The sequence below is a fragment of the Perna viridis genome, chromosome 11 (assembly GCF_037379345.1).
Source record: "Perna viridis isolate PV_CMFRI_1.1 ecotype Kerala chromosome 11, ASM3737934v1, whole genome shotgun sequence".
Classification (NCBI taxonomy): Eukaryota; Metazoa; Mollusca; class Bivalvia; order Mytilida; family Mytilidae; genus Perna; species Perna viridis.
Window position 1 is genome coordinate 7433533 of NC_142455.1, and position 27278 is coordinate 7460810.

Below are 27278 nucleotides of genomic sequence, written 5' to 3' on the forward strand. Positions count from 1 at the left end.
TTATTATATAAAAGGATGTATATAGAGAAGAAAATGGGTTAAAATCATGTCTGTCAAGAATAGTATCATCTTTTTTTGCCCCGTGCAGATCCGGGTGTCAAAAGAATATGCCTGCAGCAGCGCTAAGCTTGTCGTAAAAGGTGACTAAATAGTGCTCAGAAACCTAGCCGGGGTCTAGGCGTTCTGCCCACAGAGCAACTGGGATGTGTGCCCCAGGTGGTGGAATGGGCTACCCCTGGCGTGTTACATGCTGAGGTTGTCAGGCTATAATACAGAAAACCTGACCGCAAACCATAGTGGTGCACCGTGTTGGGAAAGATGCCACGTTCATCACACGTTAAAAACCCTACTGTGGTATTCTCCCGGAGTAGGAACCATAGGGCTCCGCCACACAGGAGGCTAAATTGCCCGACCCTACCGACCTCTCCCTATTTTCAGTGGCAATCAAAATTTCTCTACCCCATTATCCCTGTGTCCCATCCCATTTTTCATTTCATAATCATTTTATGTTCATTTTATCATCCACTTCATGTTCATCGCCTGAATATAGCTGAAATATTGCTGCTCGGGCGTTAAACTCCAACAAACAAACAATCTTTTTAAATTAATTTGCAATTAATTTTCTATATCTTAAGTACATCTATGTATAGTCGGAAGAGAAACCAAAATATGTTTTAAGCATTTAAAAAATAATTGAAGATATAAGAGATGCGAGATGCATCCCCTATATAGCATAAGGAAGGAAGATTGTGTGGACTGACGGAAGTACGGACACCCTACATCTTGACATATTCTTACTTTGCAAGTTTAGGTATAACAATATCCATATACCTGTCCATTTAATGATATGGTTTAACATCTTTCGGCAGAAAGGACGAGAAAGACTTTACCAATCGAACAGACCCTCCTTTAAACTAGTCGTACAGCCAAAGTTCACACTCTCGCTTGCACCGAAAACAATGTGTCTGGCTATCTTTTTTTTAAAGATGTATAAGTATTGCGAGATATTTATTCAAAATATGTAGCGGATGTTCCGCGTTTATGTTGTAGATGCAGAATTTCGCATGATAACGCAAAAAAATATAATAATAAACACTTTAGTTGACGCTAATAAGCCTCTGTGGTTACATGTACATGTTTGACATAATATACAAAAGGTTTATGAACTATCTCACTTTTTATCTAGTAAAAAGCAGACAAGTGGCATGCAGCAAATTTGTATCAGTTTCATGTTTAACAATATACATGTTATAAAAACATGTAATTATTGACTCCTTTTAGTTTGGCTATGCATTATAAAATCGAATGTTTGAATTTGTTGACAACAAACACAATCATCATAATCATCTGAGATGTAAGGAGGTTGTTTTTATGGTTTATAAGCCATTCTTTTTTTAGACAGCAGTTTCGGTGTAATACTTAGATCGATTTTATTTTAAAGGAACACGTGTCTATTGTTATCAGAGAGGAGCCAGTAACGAGGAGGTATAGAGGTGAAAGATGTCTTTTCTCACATTTGCATAGTTATTGACCTGTATAAAATTAAAAGGGACTTCGCGTATGTACATGTACCTGTATGATGAATTGTCAATGTGTACATTTGTATTACTGTTTTTGTATATAGTAATCTTTATAATATACACGTATGTTTTATCGCTAAATTTAGGGCGAACCTTTCTTGGGTTAGTCCCAATATTATAAAAACCTTAATCAGGGGCTGCATTATTCCCTAATTAATTTTCATTAATAAGTTTTCAGAATTTAACATAAATTACATGTATTCAGGCACATGGTAATTAGCTGACAGTTGATAAGTGACACGCGTGTATATTGCGTCTTTTGTGACATTACACATTTACTGAGTGGAATTTTTTAATATGTGATATACTAGTGGTATACTTGTACATGTATATATAGTTAATTTTTGGTATCAAAGTAATGTTATAAAATCTAGTACTGACCAAGTGAATCAAACACGAGAAATATGAATAAAATTTAAACCTTATACACATGTAGTTACACTTGTAACAAAGAATTAAAAAAAAAATGATAAAATTCCGATCTGAATGGAGATTTAAGGTTCTTCCCTTACTCCACTTTAACATGTATAAACATGTATAAAATTTACGTGAATATTTCTATTTAAAGATTAGACAGCTGAACTATAAACATACAAATTATCTTAACGGTTAATTATTTTCATGGTGTGATGTTTGGTACGGAGGCTTATTTCCTTTACATCACATGTATCGTGCATGTATAATTCACACGCACTATTAATTTGCGCGCTGGGGTTTCAAATATACCTCAGATAGATCACACACTGAGTAATACCATTTATAATCGAAGTACAATCTGGTTTCGATAAGTTACATGGGCTCTGTATACATGTGTATAAATAATTTGTGTTTATATCGAGTGAAAAGTAAAGCGGAATTAGCGGGAAAACAACAATGCAATTTTAGAGATGCCTCATTGGAATAAATATAAAAATAGAACTTCATGTATTTCAGTGATAAACTCACGTCAACGGTGCAACCAAAATTGAGATCATTAATTAAAAATATGTTTACATGTAATATTAGACTAGGAGCTTGATACTAGTATTTCTGTATTAAAAATTAATTTTTTTTTTAAATGACGGTTTATGTTGATTGTGCCACAACCCTGTTGTCGGCTAATTATTTTAGATAATCGAATTCCCTAGAATGAATCCACGACGATACATATATTTATAACTTAATTTTCCGTTTGGAATGATTTTCAAATACATTATGTATCGGACTTCATTTGTAGTTAATTCAAGGGACGATTTTCCCTCAATTAAAGATAGCGTTGGCAGCTTCTTTTATCTTTTCGCGGTTCTAGTATCTGTTGACACAGGTGTGGGCTTGCAATTAACAGACGTGTATACACGGAGGACTTCATATGGTGCAACATGATTATTTATTAATTATGAAACAAGTTGCAGTTTTTTTTTAAATCAGGAAAACAATCAGTTTTGATCTACCAGAGTGGTTTAATGTAGATGTTGCAAAACAAGAACAATAAACATTTTACAAGATTTTTTTAATATGTTTTGGGGAGGAAAAAAATTGTCATGTAAAATCTCTCACATAAAAGAGTTGAAATCAAGGAAATCTCCCCTATACCGACTGTCAGAGGTTACAAAACCTCAAGTTTGGGAATCCCCTCATGTTTGGGGTACTACCCCTCATATGGCAGTTTTTAAGTCAATTATAAAACTTTAAAGTTATCTAAATACATGCATGCAATTTGTTTAAAAGTGGAAATATTTGTGTAATTTTAAGTAACTTTTGAAAATGAAGTACATTTTTATTTTCATTATTTCATAAGTTACAGGCCCAAGTAAACGCAATATTTCAAGGCCCACAACTAATTAGATATATCCTGGGTAGGAAAATTAAGAATATTATACGTTTGAAGTGCCTCGAATAAAACGTTAATTTCAAATTATAACGAATAAGTGAACAATAGCCACTTCTAAAAGGTAAAAAGGAACTACATAAAAAATATAAATTAAAGGTACAAAATTGACAAAATGACAATATGTCGTGAAATGTTAAAGTAAAGATATATCTAATATTTAGATATTAGAATAAAAAGTATCTTTATTCAGAAAAATATACTTCAAATACAATAAACATCCCCGCTTTTAAATAAAATAAGACAATTTCAAAACATTATAATGCTATAATGGATGACTAACTCATGTCGAGACTATCAAGGTTGTTGAGAGCTTTGAATTAAATTGTTGAGACAGTTTAAGACTTAGTTGAGACTGGTTAAGACTAAGTCGAGACTATTCGAGACTGGTAAGACTGTTTGAGACAGGTCAAGACTGTTTCAAGACAAGTCGAGACATGGTCGAGACTAGTTGAGACTAGTTTGGACAAGGTGAGACTCGGTCAAGATAATCCAAGTATTTTTCAGACATATTTCGAAAAGTTAAACAGAGTTAGCACAAGTTAGAACACAATATACCCTATTCAGACGTATATAACTTAATCGTGATAGGACTGGAACGGGGATCTTTGAGCCGTCAAAATACATGACCACTGTTACTACGAATAGAACATAGGGGTCAGACAGTAGTTTTTTTTTTAATTATATTTCCAAACCTGTTAGGTTTAGCTACTATTAGGGTAAAAGTGTTCAGCATGATGAGAAATCTGTCTGTGGAGTTATTGCCCTTTTTTACGTTTTTTGCTATTTTTATGCTATTTAATATTCTCAACTGACACTGCATGACCAATCGGAACAAAAGTTGGTAAAATTGTTCTTAATGTATTTTGCATAAAACTGATGTGGGAATTATTGATCTGTCGAAAAACATGGCCGCTGCTATTCAAAGAAAAGAACATAGGGGTCGGAAAGTAGTTTTTCTCGCATTTATCTCAAAAACCGTTAGATTTAGCTAAATTCTGACATAAATAAATTGTTCAGCATAATGAGATCCATCTGTGGTCAAATTATTCGTTTTCATCTGTGATGCTATGTGGGAGGTATTGACCTTTTTAAACGTTTTCTTGCTATTTTGGATGTTATTATTTTCAAAAATCTTCCTCTCTGACACTACACGACCAATTGGAACCAAACTTAGTACAAATGTTCCTAGGAGTATGCTGAATACTACCGATGTGGGGATTTTTTATTTGTGGCCGCTGTTACTAAAAATAATACATCAGGGTCAATCAATAGTTTTTGGCATATATATTCAAAACCGTTAGGTTTAGCTGAATTCTGACATTAAAAAAATGTGTTCAGAATAATGAGATCTATACATGCTATTCTTAATGTTATTTGTTTCAACTCCTGTTTAACTCTTCTCCTCTGACACAAGATCAATTAGAATCAAACTTGGTATGAATGGTCCTTTTGGTAACTTGCATAACACTGACATGAGGATTAATGATCTTAAAATACAAAAAAAAAGTAGAACATAGGGGTCAGATAGTAGTTTTTGGCTTTTTTATCTCCAAAAAGTGCTAGGTTTAGCAAAATTCATTCAATGCTGAAATGATCCTTATTATAAGGCCAAAAAAGGCCTTCAGTGGTAAAAGTCAAACGACTCCTTGTAAGAGTTATTGCCCTTGAATGGTAAAAAATCACCAGATGAGCGATTCGGGCTCCTTGGAACATCTTGTTTATAAATTTCCAAAAAGAATTGAACACAAAATGGAGTTCATAGGTTCTTTAATGCCTGTAATTATTTGTAATATGTTATCAGATACATGTATCATACAAGAATCGCTGATTGAAATTTGCTTAATAATCAAATTGGTTATTGTGTGCAGATTTTGACATTAGGAATCCTTTTCAATCATTACAAATGTTTAATATTTTGGAAACAGTTAAAAGACAATCTTTACAATTAGGGTAAGCTATATAGTATCTGGTATTAAGTGTAAGATATTCACATTATATGCATATATGCCGGAGATAAGCTGGTTCATTTCTATACATATTAAGAAAGGTTACAATTTAAAATCAAAACGATTGTTTCCATATAGTGTGTGTACATCGTCAATATAGCTGTATGTGAAATTAAAACCTAGCCTGAAAATTTTGTTTGCTAATAAAAAGACTTCGTGCATGGGAATACATTTAAATAGGCAGGGATATGGTGTAATGTATTAAAGTCCATTTAATGCCAATGACTTGATAAAAAGTTTACCTAAAATAAACTGAAATACCATTTTGATAAAAAAAGTTAGAAAAATCTTAATGACTTTTTTTTATGTTGTTTTGAGTTTTGTTTGTGTTTGTGTTTGTGTTAATGTTCATGTTGTTGTTTTTGGTTTTGTCTTTCTTTTAGTATTTTGTTTTAATATTTATTCTTTCAAGACATAAACAAATCTTTGTTTTACTTTCCTGAATTTTAAAACTGTTAATTACTGAATCTTTGAAGTTTCTAGAACTTCATATATGATTGGTTTTGGTTACTTTATATTCTTTGTTGTGTATGTCTGTTTTCCATGTCTGGTCTTTGTCCCTGGATTACAATCTTTTGACTACTGCATTAACCTTGGTTCCCTTGATTACTCTTTCAAACAAATGAATATATTTGATATTGTGCGACAAGGTGCCACACTACCAACGTAATGCTTAGATAGAATTTTTGAGTTATGAAAGGAACTATTATAGAACAAAGGGTTCAAAAATACATTTTTTATGACCGGACAATATTTCAAGTAAATGTGAATGCATCTGTTATAAATTTTACCATGGTATGTCATTTAACAAATGGCGAGTTAAAATTGAATTTGGGGGCGGCTGTGACTAAAACTGGTCAAGGTTAAAAATGAAGGCCTAAAGGGGCCACAGAAACCAAACATTTTTTAGTTTAAACAATGGTAAGTAAAAAATGACTGGGACCCAGCCAGAAAGAAGCATTTTCCTGGGGTCTCGAAAATAATTTAAGATTTCTTTGTAATTTTACGACAATGTGCCATACAGTACAAGAGAGACAAAGATTGATTTTTGGGTTATGGATGGTGTACTGATTAGGAATTTGGACCAAAAAGGGGCAAATCTATATTCTGTGTGAGAAATTATAAGATTGATCTTTCAGAGCTGTATCAATTAAGAGCCTGTTCACCGATTGCCATCCTCTGTACATAATGGACATTTTGTTGAATGAAGATATTCTTTGCACGATATAGCACGCTTTTTTTGTTTATTAATGGGTTCAAGTTTAGGAAATATTATATATGAAATTTAAGTTCGTGTACAGTTTCATTTTATATCAGAATCTTATAATGTGTCAAACATTTCATCACCATCCAAACATTGAACTCTATCTGGCTTAAATGTTGTGTCAATATTTGCCCTAACCGTTCAAGGTTGACGATTGCTGTTGTATCAAGCTGCGCCATGTAAAGCATTTTGTTTTACTATAAAATGCTCTACAAAATTAATAAACTAAAACCAATAGTAGTAGACTATAACGTTCGTTTTTTAAACGTCAGGTTTGATTCTTTACAAAGGTTATGAAAGTTAAAACTGTGCTATTAGTATATGCTCTTGTTTACTTGTATCCAGTTGCGATTTTCTGCAAAATACATAAATAGTATTTATTGTATAAAGCGAAGTGTATTGTGAGCATCTAAAAACGCACAAACGATAGGACCGTTTTCAAAAGCAATAACAAAAACAGAAATCGGGTTTTGTTTTTAATCTGCTAACTGTTTCATGTATACAATTTTCATACACAGTCAAATGAAGAATTCCACATTTGCGTTAAATAATACAAGAGAAATATATTTATTGCAGCATTGCAATTAAAAAAATCAAATTATTAAGGATAACATTATCTTTTCACTTTTTCAGTATTCACTGGGAAGAAGAAATTTTGTAAGGTGTGTAACGATGCTGCCATTGATACCATTTGTTTGCCTTGTTACCATCAAATGTATTGCATAAAGTGTACAACTCTAATTCAGATTTGCCATCAATGCAAGGAGAACGTAAATTCTTTTTTGAAAATGTGAATATGTTTAAAAAATGTCCAAACAATTTGAAACATTCTACTCAATATTTGAAGCATAAACAATGTTTATGCCTTTTGTACTTGATTGAATAAACATGATCGTCCTCATTATACACGTAGTATGAAAATTCTGCATGGCTGAATCATCCACCATTTTTATGGCTCAGCATCTGATAATTGAGAACGAGATTTTTCTTTACTTGTGTGTTCTTGATTTGGATGACATATTTTTTATTATATGAATGTATGCATAGACTTGGAAGGAATGTTTATTTTTAATGACATTTTACTCAATGAATAGTTTTTGTATTTGTGAAGTCAGTATATCTATTGAGAAAGGCAATTCACCCAAATATATAAATGTTTATACGTACAGTTTGAATATTCTCTTGTTCTATTGAGGAATTTCTGTCAAGAACCAAATTTAACTAATTTTGTTTTCTATTAATTCTCATCACAACAATTAATAACATTTTGTATTCTAACTGAGTTACTTTCCATACATTTACTGATATTAGTGGTCAACAAGTCTTGCTATGTTTGTTTCATATCCAAATTATATATTTTGAAAATGGCCCATATGCATCTGATATTACTGTGGCGTTGACTACACAAAATATTGTCATAAATATATCAGTCTTAAAATTTCAGAGTAGTTTTTTTTGTGTGTAAAAAGACAAGCTGTTGTTTATAAGACCCGTACAATTATTACCATATATGTTGAAGCATTTTGAATCGAAGTTGTATACATAAAATAACCCTTATGCAATGACCAAATACAAGAGAGTTTTTTTTTAAGAATGATAAAATAAAAACTAGGTAATTTAATTCCAAAGAAAACGCCTTTTTGCATCTACATGTATACGATATTAATCCCGGCTCTACAGTGATATACTTTTTTAGAAGGCAACTTCGTTAACTCCCGGGCAATGACTTGTACTTTAACTAGTATACATCATGGTATATTCCAACAATAATCATTATAATTTAAGCTTTTGAGATGTTCTCTACTTCACTTTGTTGTATTTCAATACATTTCTTTCAAGAAACAATATTTGCTATAATATCTTTATTTATTAATTTAAAAGATAGTAATGTTAAACGCTAAAAGCAAATATGTTTTCTCGAAAGTGTAATAAAGCTGTCATTCAGCATATAAAAAGTCATATATAGATAAAACTAAATAACAAAAGAAAACAAGAAGACTGCATTTGTGTTAGTCTTCATGGGTATCGTGGCATTACAAGAACAAAATTGTGCTGTAACAGCAAATGCAAGTATTTTTGCACCCCTGTATATACTCAGTTAAATATGCATATATTATGTACAGATATCGTAACTGTGAATGCATGCCAAAGAGAGTGTCAGACATCTATCGGCTTTCTTCTCTCATTAGTTACTTTTTGATTTACTTGAAATTTTATTAATATTGAGGTGTTTTCAATTTTTGATTTATTCTAATCACCCGACAGATGCTGAAAAATGTTTTGCAGTGTCTACAAATATGTTCAATTCGCATCTAAAACTTTCACCGTTCATAGTGCGATCGGTCCCTTGTGTTCAGAGGAAATGTCGAGTTTACTTAAAATAATATATTTTTAATCATTATATAGGTAGTGTATTCGACATGATGTGTGCCATATATTTAGGCGTCGCCTGTTTTCACTTAAGTTTTAGATGTCCACCAGGTCTTTTTGTAAAAGTTCTTATCTCTTTATCGAAATATTACACATGTTTGTGTTTCAAATGTTGTCGAAAGTGCTTCAGATCAGTTATATGAATTCATTATTTTTTTTTGTCTCTCAAACTTAATGAAAGAAGATCATGATTGGGGATGAGGGGTTATGATTTCAAGGAATTCAGAATTACAGCAAAAAAGGGACGGAAAAAAAGCATTTTCTGATATCCTACCATAATTGAGGATCTATTTGAAATAAAATCGCAAGATGTCATACCGATAGAGGAAAACAAGAATTAATTTTGGACATTGTTACTTGTATTGATTAGGAATTAGGGGCCAATAAGGGACAAATACATATTCTGTGTCAAACATGTACTCTCAAACCTAATATTCAGAACTGTATCAACTAGACATTGCCCTTAACGGGACTAAAACGCCGCGCAGCCTGGTGAACCCTGTACATCTGGGGACCAGCGTGGACACGCGATTCATATCGCACAAAATTTGTATAGTGGAATTGACTAAGAACCCTTGACACATAACTGGTAACATTAAAAAAAAACATCCAAGCTCCAAACAGAAATCATTACAATCTTTTGTGTTGATAGCACAAAAATAGAATATGATTGCAGATTTACTTTCAAAATTTACTGTCAATGTGCACACATCTCTATGTTAATCTAAAGTCAATTACAATCTGCCAAATTGTTAAGTGTTGTTGACAACACATGAGGCCCAATATTTGCTAAAATAAAACGCCCACGCCCACAAACCGTTATTTCTACAATGTTTGCCTAAACATAAAATCCTGACAATTATGCACATTCTAATATCGCAATTAAACATGCAACATAACCCTGTTCCAGAAGGCTATTTGTTAGAGTTCTAGCGCGATACAAAAAGTCTGCGTAGTTTCGGCAAGCTCTGGTATAACGTATGAGTTGTGATATGAACACTCCATACGCAGGAGCCGAAGGAATGTTGCCACAGATGAAAGGAAAGTTGACAATTCTGAATGAAAAGTCATCACGTTTGTCGTAATGTTTTGTCAATAGTTTTCCTCTACCGTCGATTTCTAAGTGTAGGTCATGATATGAGGCTGACTTCACAGTGTCTGTAGTATCCTTTATCTCAAATTCCTTTGGGTAAATGCGATGTATCAAATCCCCTAAATTAGGATTGTTTAAAGATAATACGTTATCTATATAGCGGAAACTGAGATTGAAGAAGCTAGCCAAACGATAGTCTTTCTTTCTGATCAGATCAGCTGTAAAGTCAGCCTCATAAGAGTGAAGGAATAGGTCAGCAAGTAAAGGAGCATAATTTGTTGCCATTGGAATGCCGACCGTTTGTTGAAAAACACGTCCACCACACTGGACAAATATGTTGTCGATTAAAATTTCAACGTTTTGTAAACATCCTCTGTATATTAGGAAGATGATTTGGAATTATTTCTTGAAAAGAATGAGGAATCTCTACCAAGAACTATATATTTGTATCTAGGTGTACCATCTTTTTTTTTTTAAAACAACGATTTATAATGTTTTTAAGTCGGGATTTTAACTGAGTATGGGGAATAGAAGTATACAGTGTTGGAAAATCATAGGTTTTAATGGTATTATATTCAGATAATAGTCTTGAAGTGATTGTCTCCAAAAGATATTTCGATTTTTTCAGGATCCACATTGAATTAATACCACCACGGCAGAAGTGGACATTAGCCCGCTTTTCATAAAATTGAAAATTGAAAGAAGTGAATACGCAGAAAAAAAATGAATATTTCAATCAATTTATCTATTTAATTGTATTATTAAAACTGTAGGTGTCCACTGATAGTATCATAATATCAACGATTCATCCCATTTGATTTTACATATATGAAACTGATGGTATTGTTTTACTTCTTTGGGGGCTTTAATGCAAAAGACTTGTCTTCCCATCTTTTACATTTTTCGTAACAGTTTTGTATTCTTGGCCTCTATTGAAGGTAATTCTTTGATATTTAGTTCATTACTTTTGTATAATGACTTGTACTATGTTTCCCCTTTTCGTGTTCCTTGCTAATCTACTCCCTGTTTATCGATCAACTTCACAATATTTTCAGGCAGTACATAATGAAAATTTTCGTATCATATTTCTCACCTTCCGTATGAAGGAATCTCAAGACGTTTGGTTTTTTGTTTTTGTATTTTACATGTACCATGTCTCCCATTGTTTAGGTTCCTCACTCTTCTATTATCGGCTTAGTGCCTCCTTTTCGAGATTGAGTGAAGGAATTCTTAGTACGATCATTTTTGCAAGCTCTTGTTTAATTTTTGATTTTAGGTATTGGGGCATATTTGGTAATGTTTATATGAACATTTTATAGTTCTGTAAATCTGTATAAGAATCTTAACTGTGTCAAATATTTAACACAATCAAAACCCTGACTAGTATTAAGCTTGAATGGTATACACGTACATGACCAAACCTTTCAAGTTTGATGTATTGATTGAGGTATTTGCAACTCTACTTTTGTTTACGCATCATAGATTTTCCCTAAAACATATTTTAGCAGGTTTTCATATAAAACAATCAATGTCCTTCCAATGAATTAAACTCTTAAAGATATCTTATGCAGAAATACAAAAAAAATATTTGATCTTTTTTTTTTGGAATGATTTAGCAACGGCCGATGGATGTGATGCTCTGAAGCATAAATCGTTCAAAATTGTTCTGTTTGAAGTGGCGTAATACAGTTATGACTTATAAAATAGAGAAGCGGTTTTTAAGACTTAAAATGCAGATAAAGAGTTTAATATAAAAAGTATCGCATATTCCTAAAGGTAATATATAAAAGATATAGACACTCATCCTACCGGTGCAGCTGGTCCATGCTCCCAGTTTGTAGTGTAGTCCGAGAGGCTCATTTGCTTTTGTTACATTGTATGTATGATTTCAGTTACTGCATGGTCTTTGTTGTGTATGTCTGTTTTCCATGTCTGGTCTTTGTCCCAGGATCACATTCTTTTGATTACCACTATAACCTTAGTTATGTTGATTATTCTTTTAAACTATTACATCAGTATATTCAATGCAGCTTTAAAATTGTTTATTTATATGCCTTAAACAAGATGAAACAAAATACGCAATTAAAAGAAATATTTTTATTTTTTTTGCTTTTACGATATTATTTACTGTGTGTTTTTTTAAGCACTAAAGCACAATGTACATTTTTGCGTTACTCCATTGACAAAACTGATCCTTTTGGTTTTGTTATACTGCTTAAAAAAGCTTTTTTTCATATTCCCGTCTTCGCATTTGTTTGTTTTAGATTTTAAGCAAAGTAGAGTAACTTTTTACAAAATTGTCATCCGACAGACTTATTTGCTGTCAAATTGGAGCAACGAACAATAATAGTCTTTAAATTTTCAATTTATAAGAACTGCGGTTAGTACTTGGATACTTTTAAATAACTTATTTCAAACCATTTAGGTACTTAACAGAGTGAAAATGGTCCATGTTTCCAAGAAAAAATGTTTACTGTTTTCCTTTTCCCAAAAAGACCGCAAACCAGGCTGTCGGGTGTTGGTGGGTTACGTCCCTTTGAAAAAGAAACTTGTTATTTGGTTTGCTTTCGATCAGTATAAAAAAAAACGACTATAGAGATGCATGATAAAGTTTTAAGTTACGTTACAAGGTTTTAAAAGAAATGGACTTTTTATGATTATGTCATATTAAAAACATCGACAGTAAATGTTATAAATTAAATGTTTTATTTTCATTTATGTTTGATATATATAAGTGTTTTATATTTAATATTTATGATTTGTTTACCTTGCACCATTGTTATCATTTGATTTATTGTTTTAAACAGCACATATAAACATTTTCCATGGGCACCTCAAATATTCAACCAACCATTTTTCACTTATTCTACTTCCGGATTGTTTGATATTGAATACAAATCAATAATGAAACACGAATCTCTGGTGCACCTCAGACGTTCCTTATAATGGAAAAGCTCCTTTAGTGTCCATTTCTTTTAAAACCTTGTAACGTAACTTAAAACTTTATCATGCATCTCTATAGTCGTTTTTTATACTGATCGAAAGCAAACCAAATAACAAGTTTCTTTTTCAAAGGGACGTAACCCACCAACATCCGACAACCTGGTTTGCGGTCTTTCTGGGAAAAGGAAAACTAAACATTTTTCTTGGAAACATGGACCATTTTCACTTCGTTAAGTACCTAAATGGTTCGAAATAAGTTACTAACCGCGGCTCTTTTGAAATGAAAATTTGACTTTAAAGAATACTGCTGTCCGTTACTCCAATTTGACAGCAAATAAGTCTGTTGGATGACAATTTTGTAGAAAGTTATTCTACTTTGCTTAAAATCTTACACAAACAAATCCAAAGACGGGAATATCAAAAAAACCTTTTTGAGCAGTATAACAAAATCAAAAAGGATAAGTTTTGTCAATGGAGTAAAAGGAAAATGTACATTGTGCAAAATATTTCTTTTAATTGCGTATTTTGTTTCATTTTGTTTAAGGCATATAAATAAACAATTCCAAAGCTGCATTGAATACACTAATGTAAAAGTATAAAAGAATAATCAAGGTAACCAAGATTATAGTGGTAATCAAAAGAATATAATCCTGGGACAAAGACCACACATGGAAAACAGACATACACAACAAAGAACATGAAGTAACTAAAATCATACATACCATGTAACAAAGGCAAATGAGCCACTCGGACTACACTACAAACTAGGAGCATGGACCAGGTGCACCGGTAGGATAAGGGTCTATATCTTTTATATATTACCTTTAGGAATATGCAATACTTTTTTATATTTACGCTCTTTATCTGAATTATTAGTTTTAAACAACCGCTTCTCTATTCTATACGTCATTACTGTTTTACGCCAGAACACTTTTGAGCGATTTATGCTTCAGAGCATCACATCCATCGGCCGTTGCTAAATCATTCCAAAAAATAAAGCGAATATTTTTTTTTGTACTTCTGCATAAGATTTCTTTAAGAGTTTAATTTATGGGATGGACATTGATTGTTTTATATGAAAACCTGCTAAAAGATATTTTAGGGAAAATCTATGATGCGTTAACAAAAGTAGAGTTGCAAATACCTCAATTTAAACATCAAACTTGATGTATACGACCGCATTCATATCACTGATCTGAAGCACTTTCGACAACATTTGAAAAACAAACGCGTAATATTTCGATTAAGAGATAACTTTTACAAGAAGACCTGGTGGACACCTAAAACTTAAGTGAAAACAGGCGACGCCCAAATATATGGCACACTTCATGTCGAGTACACTACCAATATGGTGATAAACATTTTTTTTTAAATAAACTCGACATTTCCTCTGAAGCTAAGGGACCGATCGCACTATTAACTGTGGAAGTTGTGAATTGAATATATTTGTAGACATTGTACCACATTATTCAACATCTGTCGGGTGATTAGAATAAATCAAAAGTTGAAAACACATCAATATTAATAACATTTCAAGTAAATCAAAAAGTGAATAAATGAGAGAACACAGCCGATAGATGTCTCCCTTTTGAATTCATTTGCAGATATGATATCTGTACATAATATATGCATATTTAACTGAGAGTATACAGGGATGCAGAAATACTTGCATTTGCTTTTACTTTTGTTATAATGCCACGATACCCATGAAGACTAAGACAAATCCAGTCTTCTTGTTTTCTTTTGTTATTTAGTTTTATCTATATATGAATTTTTATATGGTGAATGCCAGCTGCTTTATTATACTTTCGAGAAAACACATTTGCTTTTAGCGTTTAACATTACTATCTTTTAAATTAATAAATAAGGATACTATAGCAAAACAGGAGCGTTCAAGTAATTGCTATTATACCTTACTTAAGTAAAACCATAAGGCACAACTTAAAACATATGAATGAAAATATAGCAAATCTGCTAATATTTTAGAACTAGAATTTGAGCATCAGTAGAAATTTTCAAGGTCACTTGTAATATTTGTTAAAATATTATTCCACTTTGTTTTTATGGAACTCGGTGTACCCACGTAAATAAGCCCATCTACATATATTTTTTTGGCCTTTTCCCTTATGACATAAATTTATGTGTGTATCATCCCGATCCTGCGGTTAACTTTAGAATAGGGTGGATATTCAATACCAAACAAGAGTACCATAAAAAACAAATCAATATATTTAGCTTGAGTTGAGATCAAATTCCAAATCGATTGTTTTATGGTAATCGAATATTGTTTCTTGAAAGAAATGTGTTGAAATACAACAAAGTGAAGTAGAGAACATCTCAAAAGTTTAAATTATAATGATTATTGTTGTAATATACCATTGTGTATACTAGTTAAAGTACAAGTCATTGCCCGGGGGTTAACGAAGTTGCCTTCTAAAAAAGTATATCACTGTAGAGTCAGGTGGTTACCAGGATTAACATCGTATACATGTAGAAGGAAAAATTATCTTTGTAATTAAATCAACTAATCAGTTTAGTGTTTATTTTATCATTTTTAAAATCTCTCTTGTATTTTGTCATGGCATAAAGGTTATTTTATGTATACAATTTGGATTCAAAATGCTTCAACATATATGGTAATAACTGTACGGTTTTTATAAACAAAAGCTAGTCTTTTTTACACATAATTTTACAATAATATCATATGGGCCATTTTCAAAATATATAATGTGGATATAAAACAAACATAACAAGACTTGTTGATCACTATTGTCAGTATATGCATGGAAAGTAACTCAGAATACATAATGTGATTAATTGTTGTGATGAAAGTTAATAGAAAACAAACCTAGTTAAATTTGGTTCTGGACAGAAATTCCTCAATAAAACAAGAGAATATTCAAAATATAAGAATAAACATTTATATGTTTGGGTGAATTGCCATTCTCAATAGACATACTGACTTCACAAATACAAAAACTATTCATTGAGTAAAATGTCGTTAAAAATAAACATTCCTTCCAAGTATATGCATACATTCATATAATAAGAAATATGTCATCCAAATTAAGAACAAACAAGTAAAGAAAAATCTTGTTCTCAATTATCAGATGCTGAGCCATAAAAATGGTGGATGATTCAGCCATGCAGAATTTTCATATTACGTGTATATTGAGGATGATCATGCAGTTTATTCAATCAAGTACAAAAGGCATAAACATTGTTCCAACTTCAAATACTGAGTAGAATGGTTCAAATTGTTTGGACATTTTTTAAACATATTCACAACTTCATAAAAGAATTTACGTTCTCCTTGCATTGATGGCAAATCTGAACTAGAGTTGTACTTTTTATGCAATACATTTGATGGTAACAAGGCAAACAAATGGTATCAATGGCAGCATCGTTACACACCTTACACAATTTCTTCTTCCCAGTGAATACTGAAAAAGTGAAAAGATAATGTTATCCTTAATAATTTGATTTTTTTAATTGCAATGCTGCAATAAATATATTTCTCTTGTATTATTTAACGCAAATGTGGAATTCTTCATTTGATTGTGTATGAAAATTGAAAATTGTATACATGAAACAGTTAGCAGATTTCAAAGAAAACCGATTTCTGTTTTTGTTATTGCTTTTGAAAACGGTCCTATCGTTTGTGCGTTTTTAGATGCTCACAATACACTTCGCTTTATACAATAAATACTATTTATGTATTTTGCAGAAAATCGCAACTGGATACAAGTAAATAAGAGCATACACTAATAGCACAAACTTATCTCAGTTTTGACTTTCATAACCTTTGTAAAGAATCAAACATGACGTTTACAAAACGAACGTTATAGTCTACTACTATTGGTTTTAGTTTATCAATTTTGTAGAGCATTTTATAGTAAAACAAACTGCTTTACATGGCGCAGCTTGATACAACAGCAATAGTCAACTTTGAACGGTTAGGGCAAATATTGACACAAAATGTAAGCCAGATACAGTTCAATGTTTGGATGGTGATGAAATGTTTGACACATTATAAGATTCTGATATATAATGAAACTGTACACAAACTTAAATTTCAAATATAATATTTCCTTAACTTGAACCCATTAATAAACAAAAGAAGCGTGCTATATCATGCAAGAATATCTTCATTCAACAAAATTTCGATTATGTACAGAGGATGGCAATCGGTGAACAGGATCTTAATTGACACATCTCTTAAAGATCAATCTTATGACTTTTCACACAGGATATAGATTTGCCCCTTTTTGACCCACAATTCCTAATCAGTGCAACTTACATAACCCAAACATTTTTGTCTTTCTTTTACTGCATGGCAATTTGTCGTATAATTACAAAGAAAGCTTAAATTATTGTCGAGACACCGGGAAAATGCTTCTTTCTGGCCGGGTTCCAATCATTGTCCAAACTTTAAAAAAATGTTTGATTTCTGTGGCCCCTTTAGGCCCTCATTTTTAACCTTGACAAGTTTAAGTCACAGCCCCCAAATTCAATTTCAACTCGCCATTTGTTTAATGACATACCATGGTAAAATTTAAAACAGATGCATTTACATTTACTTAAAATAATGTCCGGTAAAAAAATGGATTGTTTAAACCCTCATTCTATAATAGTTCCTATCATAATCCAAAAATTCTATCTAAGCATTCCGTTGGTAGTGTGGCACAATATCAAAGATATCCATTTGTTTGAAAGAGTAATCAAGGAAACCAAGGTTATTGCAGTAATCTAAAGAATTTAATACAGGGACAAAGACCAGACATGGGAAACAGACATATACAACAAAGAACATAAAGTAACCAAAACCATACATACAAAGTAACAAGCGCAAATGAGCAACTCGTACTCCACTAAAAACTGGGAGGATGGACCAGGAACACCGGTAGGGTAAGCGTTCTCTGCTTTTCTAGAAACATCCACCGAGTTGCTCATAAAAAGTCTGGGGTGGACAAACGAAGAAAGAAATCTGTGACCCGATTTTATGATGAAGACCAACAGACTTCTGTAGTGATGACGTCAATCTTGTAGCAATATAACCCTTTTCCAGAAGCCTATTTATTAAATTCTAGCGCAATACAAAAAGTCGGTTTTGGCAAGCTCTGGCATAACGTATGAGTTGTGATATGAACACTCCATATGCAGGTGCTGAAGGGATGTTACCATAGATGAAAAGAAAGTTGACAATTCTGAATGAAAAAACATCACGTTTGTCGAAAAGTTTGGTCCATAGTTTTCCTTGATAAATATCAAGATATGAGGCTAACAGTGTCTGTAGTATCCTTTATCTCAAATGTTTTGGGTAAGATGCGATGTATCAAATCCCGAAATTAGGATTGCTTAAAGATAATACGTCATGTATATAGCGGAAACTGAGATTTAAGGATAGAGCCAAACGATTTTCTTTTTTTCGGATCAAATCAGCTATAAAGTCAGCCTCATAAGTGTAAAGGAATAGGTCAGCAATTAAAGGAGCACAATTTATTCCCATTGGAATGCCGACCGTTGTTGAAAAACACGTCCACTACACAGGATAAATATGTTGTCGATTAAAAAATTGCAGCATTTTGTAAACATCTTCCTCTGTATATTAAGAAGATGATTTGCAATTATTTCTTACAAAGTATGAGGAATCTCTACCAAGAATTATATATTTGTATCTAGGTGTAACATCTGTTTTGGACAAACAACGATGTATAATGTTTTTAAGTCGGGATTTTAACTGAGTATGGGGAATATCAGTATATAGTATTAAAAAATCATAGGTTTTAATGCTATTATATTCAGATAATAGTCTTGAACTGATTGTCTTCAAAAGATTGTCCAGATACATTGAAATATCAGAAAAATAATTGTTCTTGCTCTCATTGTTGACATCCTAATTCTTAAATGGTTCAACTTTTAACGGTGCGCCCCCAATAATACCAGAATTATTATTATTATTATTATTATTATTATTATTTTATAATTTATTTTATGTTATATTATTATTATTATTAGAATTATTATTTTGTTATGATACCTTGTTTCACAATTTCATGGAGTTCTATTGAATGCAGATCATGAAATGCTTGCTTTTGGCCCTTTCTTGACACTTAATTCTTAAACAGTCCATGTCATAACCCAAAAAATTGATCCCAAATGTCCTGGTGTAGTATTGCGTCTCGTGGTATAGCTCATAAAAGTCTATACAGTTATACCCAAGTAAATGACAACAACAGCAACGATTGAAACCATTATACGACTGCAAAATTTTTGTGGTGGCATGGAATTTATATTTGTGTTATATCAGATATTTTAGCTATTTTACAGATTAAAAAGAGTAACCAAGAACCAAATTTCTAGCGGTAATCAAAAGAATGAAGTCCAGGGACAAAGACCAGATATGGAAAACAGACGACAAACACGACAAAGAACACAAAGTAACTAATATAATACAATAAAATATAATATGATATAATATTTGGTAACAAAACCAAATGAGCAACTAGAACCACCAAAAACTGGGAGCATTGACCAGATGCACCGGTAGGGCAAGCCTCCTTTGCTTTTCTAGAAACACCCGCCGGGTCTCATAAAAAGTCAAGTCCGGGGAAGAAGAAAGAACAAAAGCAAACCGTGATACGTTGAACAAATTACTTTTGGTGGTGCAGATCAGTGCGCCGTGAACAAGAGTAATCAAGGGAATCAAGGTTGTAGCGGTAATCAAAAGAATGTAATCCAGGGACAAAGACAAGACATGGAAAACAGACATACACAACAAAGAACATAAAGTAACTTAAATCATACATACAAAGTAACAAAGGCAAATGAGCAACTCAGATTCCACTAGAAACTGGGAGAATGGACCAGGTGCACCGATAGGGTAAGCGTCCTCTGCTTTTCTAGAAACACCCGCCGAGTTGATCATAGTCAATTCCGGGGTAGACAAACGAGGAAAGGAAAACTATGAACCGGTGAATAAATCAGTTTTTATGGTGCAGATGGATACACCATAACGATCCACGAGTTCATGATGACGACCAACAAACTTCTGTAGTGATGACTTCAATCTTGTAGCAGTATAACCCTGTTCCAAAAGCCTATTGGTTACAAATCAGTTTTCATGGAACAGATGGATTAACCGTAATCTTCCACTAGTTCGTGATGACGACCATAAAAATTTTGTAGTGATGACATCAAGCTCTGGCATAACGTATAAGTTTTAACTCCATACGCAGGTGCTGAAGGGATGTTGCCATAAATGAAAGTAAAGTTGACAATTCTGGGTGAAAAGTCAGCACGTTTGTCGTAACGTTTTGCCAATAGTTTTCCTGTACCATCGATTTCTAAGTGTAAGTCAAGTCACAGTGTTGGTAATATCATATATATATAAAGTTCTTGATGGATGAATCAAATGAAAGCATGAAATTATTGTCCTTTCATTGGTTTATGTATGAGTGTTTTATGTCCATTTGAAGGTTTGGGTTTCATTAATTTTCTGTTGATACCTTTCAGAAAATTTTTAAAAGTAATAAGGGAGAAAAACAATACTCAATACATGACTGTTCATAAATAAATGCTAGAGTTAACAATTACTTTTGAAAAAAAGCAACAACAAAGAAGCGCCATGATAACAGTCGAATAGATTTGTATAGTCTTTTTGACAATGTGGTTTTATTCACCTGTTTTTTCTTAAAAGAGACAATAACATATTGAAGAAAATATCTAATGTACCTTCTGAGCTTTGGAAAGAAAGCATAATGTTATGCTGAATACTTGGCTTGTTATCCTGAAAATAAAACAAACAAAAATTGAACACTTCAATCAACACAGGACTCATTAAATTGTTATTATAATCAAGTGCTAAAAATACTAAAATTTATGGTGCTTTTTTCTGTTCTTAATATCAGTTTTAATTGTTCATGGTATCACATTTTGTTTAATATTCAAAGTGCACATTTTTGTTAAACTAATATTTTTGCTCACTTGTATAAATGAAGCAAATAAGCGCCAAAGAAACATCCATATATACCAGTCAAATAAAGCTAGGACAAAACAAATAAAGATTTGATAGGACAAATTTCATTAAAAAAGATCAAATTGGATATATGGTGGGACTTTTTTCAACGGAATGGATCGGAGTAGTGAAAAAAAGTGAAACAGAATTTATTTTGGTTATATATGCCTATGATAGAGTGGTAAATATGCAAATATTGACAACCGTCGAAAGACCATCTATTTAAATAAAAAATTATTATAATCAGTTTCTTACGAACTGGATAGATAACATACCTAAAACGCTACATATTTCAATAAAAACAGTTATGGCTGTTGCATTTAAATTTACATGGGAAGGTGGATGCCGATTGTTTTCTCTTGGTTGGGGTATGTTTGATACATTCAATTATGTAGGTAGAGGTGAAATTTCATCTCAAAAATTCAATACACCTGGGGTGGGAGGTCAAGATGCTCTGATTTCCAAAAAATAAGTACTACAGGTGCATTTTTTCAATGGATTGATAATTTTTTGCATATATTTTTTTTCTGAAACAAAAAAATAAACTTTAAATGAAAATTAAAAAGCTCATTAAATGTTAACTAATGCTTATACGATGTATTTTGTACTCACTAGAAACTTCAAAGATTCAGTACTCAACAGTTTTAAAATTCTGGACAGTAAAAAAAAAGATTGTTTATGTCTTCAGTGAATAAATATTAATAACAAAATACTAAAACAAAGACAAAAACAAAAGCATCAACATGAACATTAACACAAACAAAACCCAAAACAAAATATAATAACAGTCATCTAGATTTTCTAACTGTTTTTATGAAAATGGTATTTCAGTTCATTTTATCAAGTCATTGACCTTAAATGGACTTTAATACATTACACCATATCCCTGCCTATTTAAATGTCTTCCCATGCATGGAGTCTTTTTATTAGCAAACAAAATTCTCAGGCTAGGTTTTAATTTCACATACAGCTATATAACGATGTTTTATCCATGAATAATATTGTTTGCTGAATAGCTCCCGTTTATACATACATACATACATATATATATATATATATATATATATATATATATATATAGCTTTCATTTTAGACATACTTATCAAATATTACAACAGTGGTCACCTCATTGCACACACTACATTGAAATAATCGTTTTGATTTTTAATTATCAACTTTCTTAATATTTCACCAAACTGTACCACAAACGTGATGACTTTTCATTCAGAATTGTTTACTTTCCTTTCATCTGTGGCAACATCCCTTCAGCACATGCGTATGGAGTGTTCATGTCACAACTCATACGTTATGCAAGAGCTTGCCTTCTGGAGCAGGGTTATGTTGCTACAAGATTGAAGTCATCACTACAGAAGTTTTATGGTCGTCATCGTTGATCGTTATGGTGTATTCATCTGCACCATGAAAACTGATTTATTCAACGGGACATATTTTTCCTTTCCTTGTTTGTCTACTCCATACTTGATTTTTTATGAGCGACTCGGTGGGTGTTTCTAGAAAGGAAGAGGACGCTTACCCTATCGGTGCACCTGGTCCATTCTCCCAGCTTTTAGTGGAGTTTGTTACTTTGTATGTATGATTTAAGTTACTTTATGTTCTTTGTTGTGTATGTCTGTTTTCCATGTCGGGTCTTTGTCCCTGGATTACATTCTTTTGATTACCCTATAACCTTGGTTCCCTGGATTACTCTTAATATGTATAGGAATAAACCAGCTTATCTCCGGCATATATGGTGAATATCTTACACTTAATAACATACACTATATATCTTACACTATTTGTGGAGATTGTATTTTAACTGTTTCCAAAATATTAAACATTTGTAATGATTGAAAAAGATTCTTAATGTCAAAAACTGCACACAATAACCAATTTGATTAAAAGCAAATTTCAATCTGCGATTCTTGTATGATACTTGCATTTTTATTTAATAACATATTACAAATAATTACAGGCATAAAGAACTCTGTGAATTCCATTGTGTTCAACTCTTTTTGTAAATTTATAAACAAGATGCTCCTAAGAGCCCGAATCGCTCATCTGGTGCTTTTTCACCGTTCAAGGGCAATAACTCTTACAAGGAGTCGTTTGACAACTTTCATCTCTGAAGGCCTTCTATGGCCTTATAATAAGGATCATTTCAGCATTAAATGAATTTGGCTAAACCTAACGCTTTTCGAGATAAAACTACTGTCTGACCCCTATGTTCTATTTTTTTTTTTTGTATTTTAAGACCATAAATCCTCACGTCAGTATTATGCAAGTTACCAAACGGAACATACATACCAAGTGTGATTGTAATTGATCTTGTGTCAGAGGAGAAGAGTTAAAAAGGAGTTGAATGAAATAACATTAAGAATAGCACGTGTAGATCTCCTCATTCTGAACACTTTTATTTAATATCAGAATTCAGCTAAACCTAACGGTTTTAAATATATATGCCAAAAACTATTTATTGACCCTTATGTATTATTTTTGGTAACAGCGGCCACAAATAAAAATTCCCACATCGGTAGTATGCAACATACTCCTAGGAACATTTGTATTAAGTTTGGTTCCAATTGGTCATTTAGTGATTTTGCAAAAAATAATAACATTCAAAATAGCAAGAAAACGTTTCAATAGAGCAATACCTCCCACATAGCTTAGCAGATCAAAACAAAAATTTGACCGCAGATGCATCTCATTATGCTGAACACTTTACTTATGTCAGAATTTAGTTAAATCTATCGGTTTTCGTGATATATGCGAAAAACTACTTTCCAACCTTTATGTTCTGCTTTTTTAAGTAACAGCGGCCATGTTTTTCGACAGATCAAAAATTCCCACATCGTTTTTTTGCAAAATACCCCTAAGAACATTTGTACCAACTTTTGTTCCAATTGGTCATGCAGTGTCAGTTGAGAATATTTTGGCAAAAAATAACTTAAAAAAATAGCAAAAAACGTAAATAAGGGCAATAACTTCACACACAGATTTCTCATCATGCTAAACACTTTTATCCTAACAGTAGCTAAACCTAACAGGTTTGAAAGTATAATTAAAAAAACTACTGTCTGACCCCTACGTTCTATTTGTAGTAACAGTGGCCATGTTTTTGGACGGCTCAAATATCCCTATATCAGTCCTACGCAGGATACCCAGGGAACATTCATACCAAGTTTGTTTCTAATTGGCAAAGCAGTGTCGGGGTGAAGAGTTTAAAAAAGTGTTAAAGACAACGGATGCCAGATAGTTGTAATAGTTCGCATGGCCTTTGGCCTGGTGAGCTCAAAAAGTAACAAATATTTTTTCAGCAAAATTCGTAATAAATCGATATTTTGAAATAACATATCTTTTTAGAAAAATACTTTTATTCTGTTTTGCATTTTGTTGACAAATGTGTCGCCTTTTTGTTGACGGAGGTATTTGCATTCCGGGTAAAAGTGAGCATGTTCCACCCACGGATCATCACTAGACTCGAAGCACTCAAGACCACCTCCACAATCGAAACATCGTACTAAGTCCGAATTCCCTGTATATGAATATTATTATATTTTTTTATGACGAAAGATATTTTACTACAATACAGTTCCCATTTTGTCCTTTGATTATACCACTTTGACTTTATCAAAAACAAATAATTAAAGGAGACATGACACAAAGTTCGTTGTTTAAAGATTTATATTTATGAAAAAGTAATCAAGGGAACCAAGGTTATAGCGGTAATCAAAAGAATGTAATCCAGGGACAAAGACCAGACATGGAAAACAGAAACACACAACAAAGAACATAAAGTAACTAAAATCATACATACAAAGTAACAAAAGTAAATGAGCAACTCGGACTCCACTAAAAACTGAGAGCATGGATCAAGTGCACCGGTAGGGTAAGCGTCCTCTGCTTTTCTAGAAACACCCGCCGAGTTGCTCATAAAAAGTCAAGTCCGGGGTAGACAAACGAGGAAAGGTGAACTATGAATCAGTTTTCATGGTGCTGATGGATATATCATAAGGATCCACGAGTTCATGATGACGACCTTAAAACTTCTGTAGTGATGACTTCAATCTTGTAGCAACATAACCCTGTTCCAGAAGCCAATTTGTTATAGTTCTAGCGCGATACAAAAAGTCTGCGTAGTTTCGGCAAGCTCTAGCATAACATATTAGTTGTGATATGAACACTCCATACGCAGGAGCCGATGGGATGTTGCCACAGATGAATGGAAAGTTTTTATTCTGAATGAAAAGTCATCACGTTTGTTGTAAACTTTGGTCAATAGTTTTCCCTTACCATCGATTTCTAATTGTAGATCAAGATATGAGGCTGACTTCACAGTGTCTGTAGTTTCCTTTATCTCAAGCTCTTTTGGGTAGATGCGATGTATCAAATCCCCGAAATTAGGATTGTTTAAAGATAATACGTCATCTATGTAGCGGAAACTGAGATTGAAGGATCTAGCCACACGATATTCTTTCTTTCTGATCAAATCAGCCGCATAGGAGTGAAGAAATAGGTCAGCAAGTAAAGGAGCACAATTTGCTCCCACTGGAATGCCGACCGTTTGTTGAAAAACACGTCCACCACACTGGACAAATATGTTGTCGATTAAAAATTCCAGAATTTTGTAAGCATCTTCCTCTGTATGTTTTGAAGATGATTTGAAATCATTTCTTACAAAGTATGAGGAATCTCTACCAAGAACTATATATATGTATCTAGGTGTACCATCTTTTTTGGAAAAACAACGATGTATAATGTTTTTAAGTCGGGATTTTAACTGAGTATGGGAATAGAAGTATACAGTGTTGAAAAATCATAGGTTTTAATGCTATTATATTCAGATAATAGTCTTGAACTGATTGTCTCCAAAGGATCTTTCGAATTTTTCAGGATCCACATTGAATTAATACCACTACGGGAGTAACAAGTATTGTGGTAGGACTGCAGACCCTCTTTGACAATTGCGAGTATAGAAGTTAAAAGTTTTGAAAGAGGTTTGGTGGTACACTTTGCAGATCCATCTATGAAACGTTGTTTGTATGGATTCTTGCGAAGTTTAGGAATCCAGTACATAGACGGTAAATCACAATCATCGTCCTTGGTAGAGAGACCAAAAGAGGATAGCACAGATTTATGGTTTTCCACAATCTCTTCTATGGAGAGAGTGGTAGCAGTATAGGTCTTATCACTGCTATTATTTTCTACGTCTACCTCTGATAATAAACATTGGATATAAAACGTTTTGCAGACAAAAACAATGTTGTTTTTGGGCTTTGTCTGCTGGTACGACAACATATTCGTCATGTATAATAGACAATGTTTTTGCTACATCGGGGTCTTTGAAAACTGATGTAGCCTTGGCACTCATTGACCTACTTAAAACTTTCATTCGTTTCAAAATTAAAAACCTCACGGCCTTTAACCACTCTGACAGAGAATCAATGTCTTCTTGTTCTCGTTTTATCCATTTTCTTGCATAGTCCTCGACGGCATCCATAAGAACTTTAAAGTTATAATTCCAATTTATGGAGCGTGGTTCAAATGTACTAGGGACCTTTAGAAAGGATATTAAGTAGTGATTCGTTTTCGATAATGGGTAAATTTCCCGTAACGACGTGACCAGAAGGACCATATTGAATAGAGAGATTTTGCAAGAACAATCAGGTGGTTTAGCCTTGAAGTCCTCAATCTCGAGGTTCTGCAATAGCCTTTCATAATTTAAAAATTTGGATGCAATGGATGAAGTATAGGAATATGAAATAATTGGTATGGATTTGTCTTTGAAATATGGGGGAATTTTGTTGGTAACGTTTTTGTGATGGAAGATGTTAGCCAGATTAATTGCATCTATACCTTTGTTGACAAACGGTAGTGGAAGAAATGATCGTTTTTCTTCATCTTGACTTTTCACACAAACTGGTTTAAAGAGTCTGTGGAAACCAATATCCAAAATGATGGCAACAAGTCTGTTTAATGATGAAGTGGGGTCAGAAACAGGAGGTCAAGACTTGTTTTGTAAAGGGAGTGTAGTAGAGTGAGAGGTATAGAATAAAGTTTGGTTCTAATGTGATGACG

At 32.7% G+C, this 27278-nt stretch overlaps 2 protein-coding genes across 12 annotated transcripts in view; one reads left to right on the top strand and one right to left on the bottom strand.

Moving 5' to 3' along the window:
- Positions 1–27278, top strand: part of LOC148602813 (uncharacterized) — a 55669-nt gene that overhangs the window by 22937 nt on the left and 5454 nt on the right. The window lies entirely within an intron of this gene.
- The window catches only part of LOC148602814 (death-associated inhibitor of apoptosis 1-like), a 48195-nt gene continuing 28477 nt past the window's right edge, over positions 7561–27278 (bottom strand). For 5 of the 11 annotated variants that reach the window (XM_088553438.1, XM_088553441.1, XM_088553437.1 and 2 more), the window contains 3 exons: positions 24572–24735; positions 20921–20975; positions 15819–16629 (listed from right to left, as the gene is read on the bottom strand). In XM_088553438.1, the coding sequence (XP_088409564.1) occupies positions 16469–16629; positions 20921–20975; positions 24572–24735 (380 nt within the window). In that variant the 3' untranslated portion in view covers positions 15819–16468. Of the gene's footprint in view, positions 7684–15818; positions 16630–20920; positions 20976–21815; positions 21856–24571; positions 24736–27278 lie in introns of those variants that run through there. The other 6 variants (XR_015916815.1, XR_015916818.1, XR_015916817.1 and 3 more) reach the window with 6 other exon arrangements.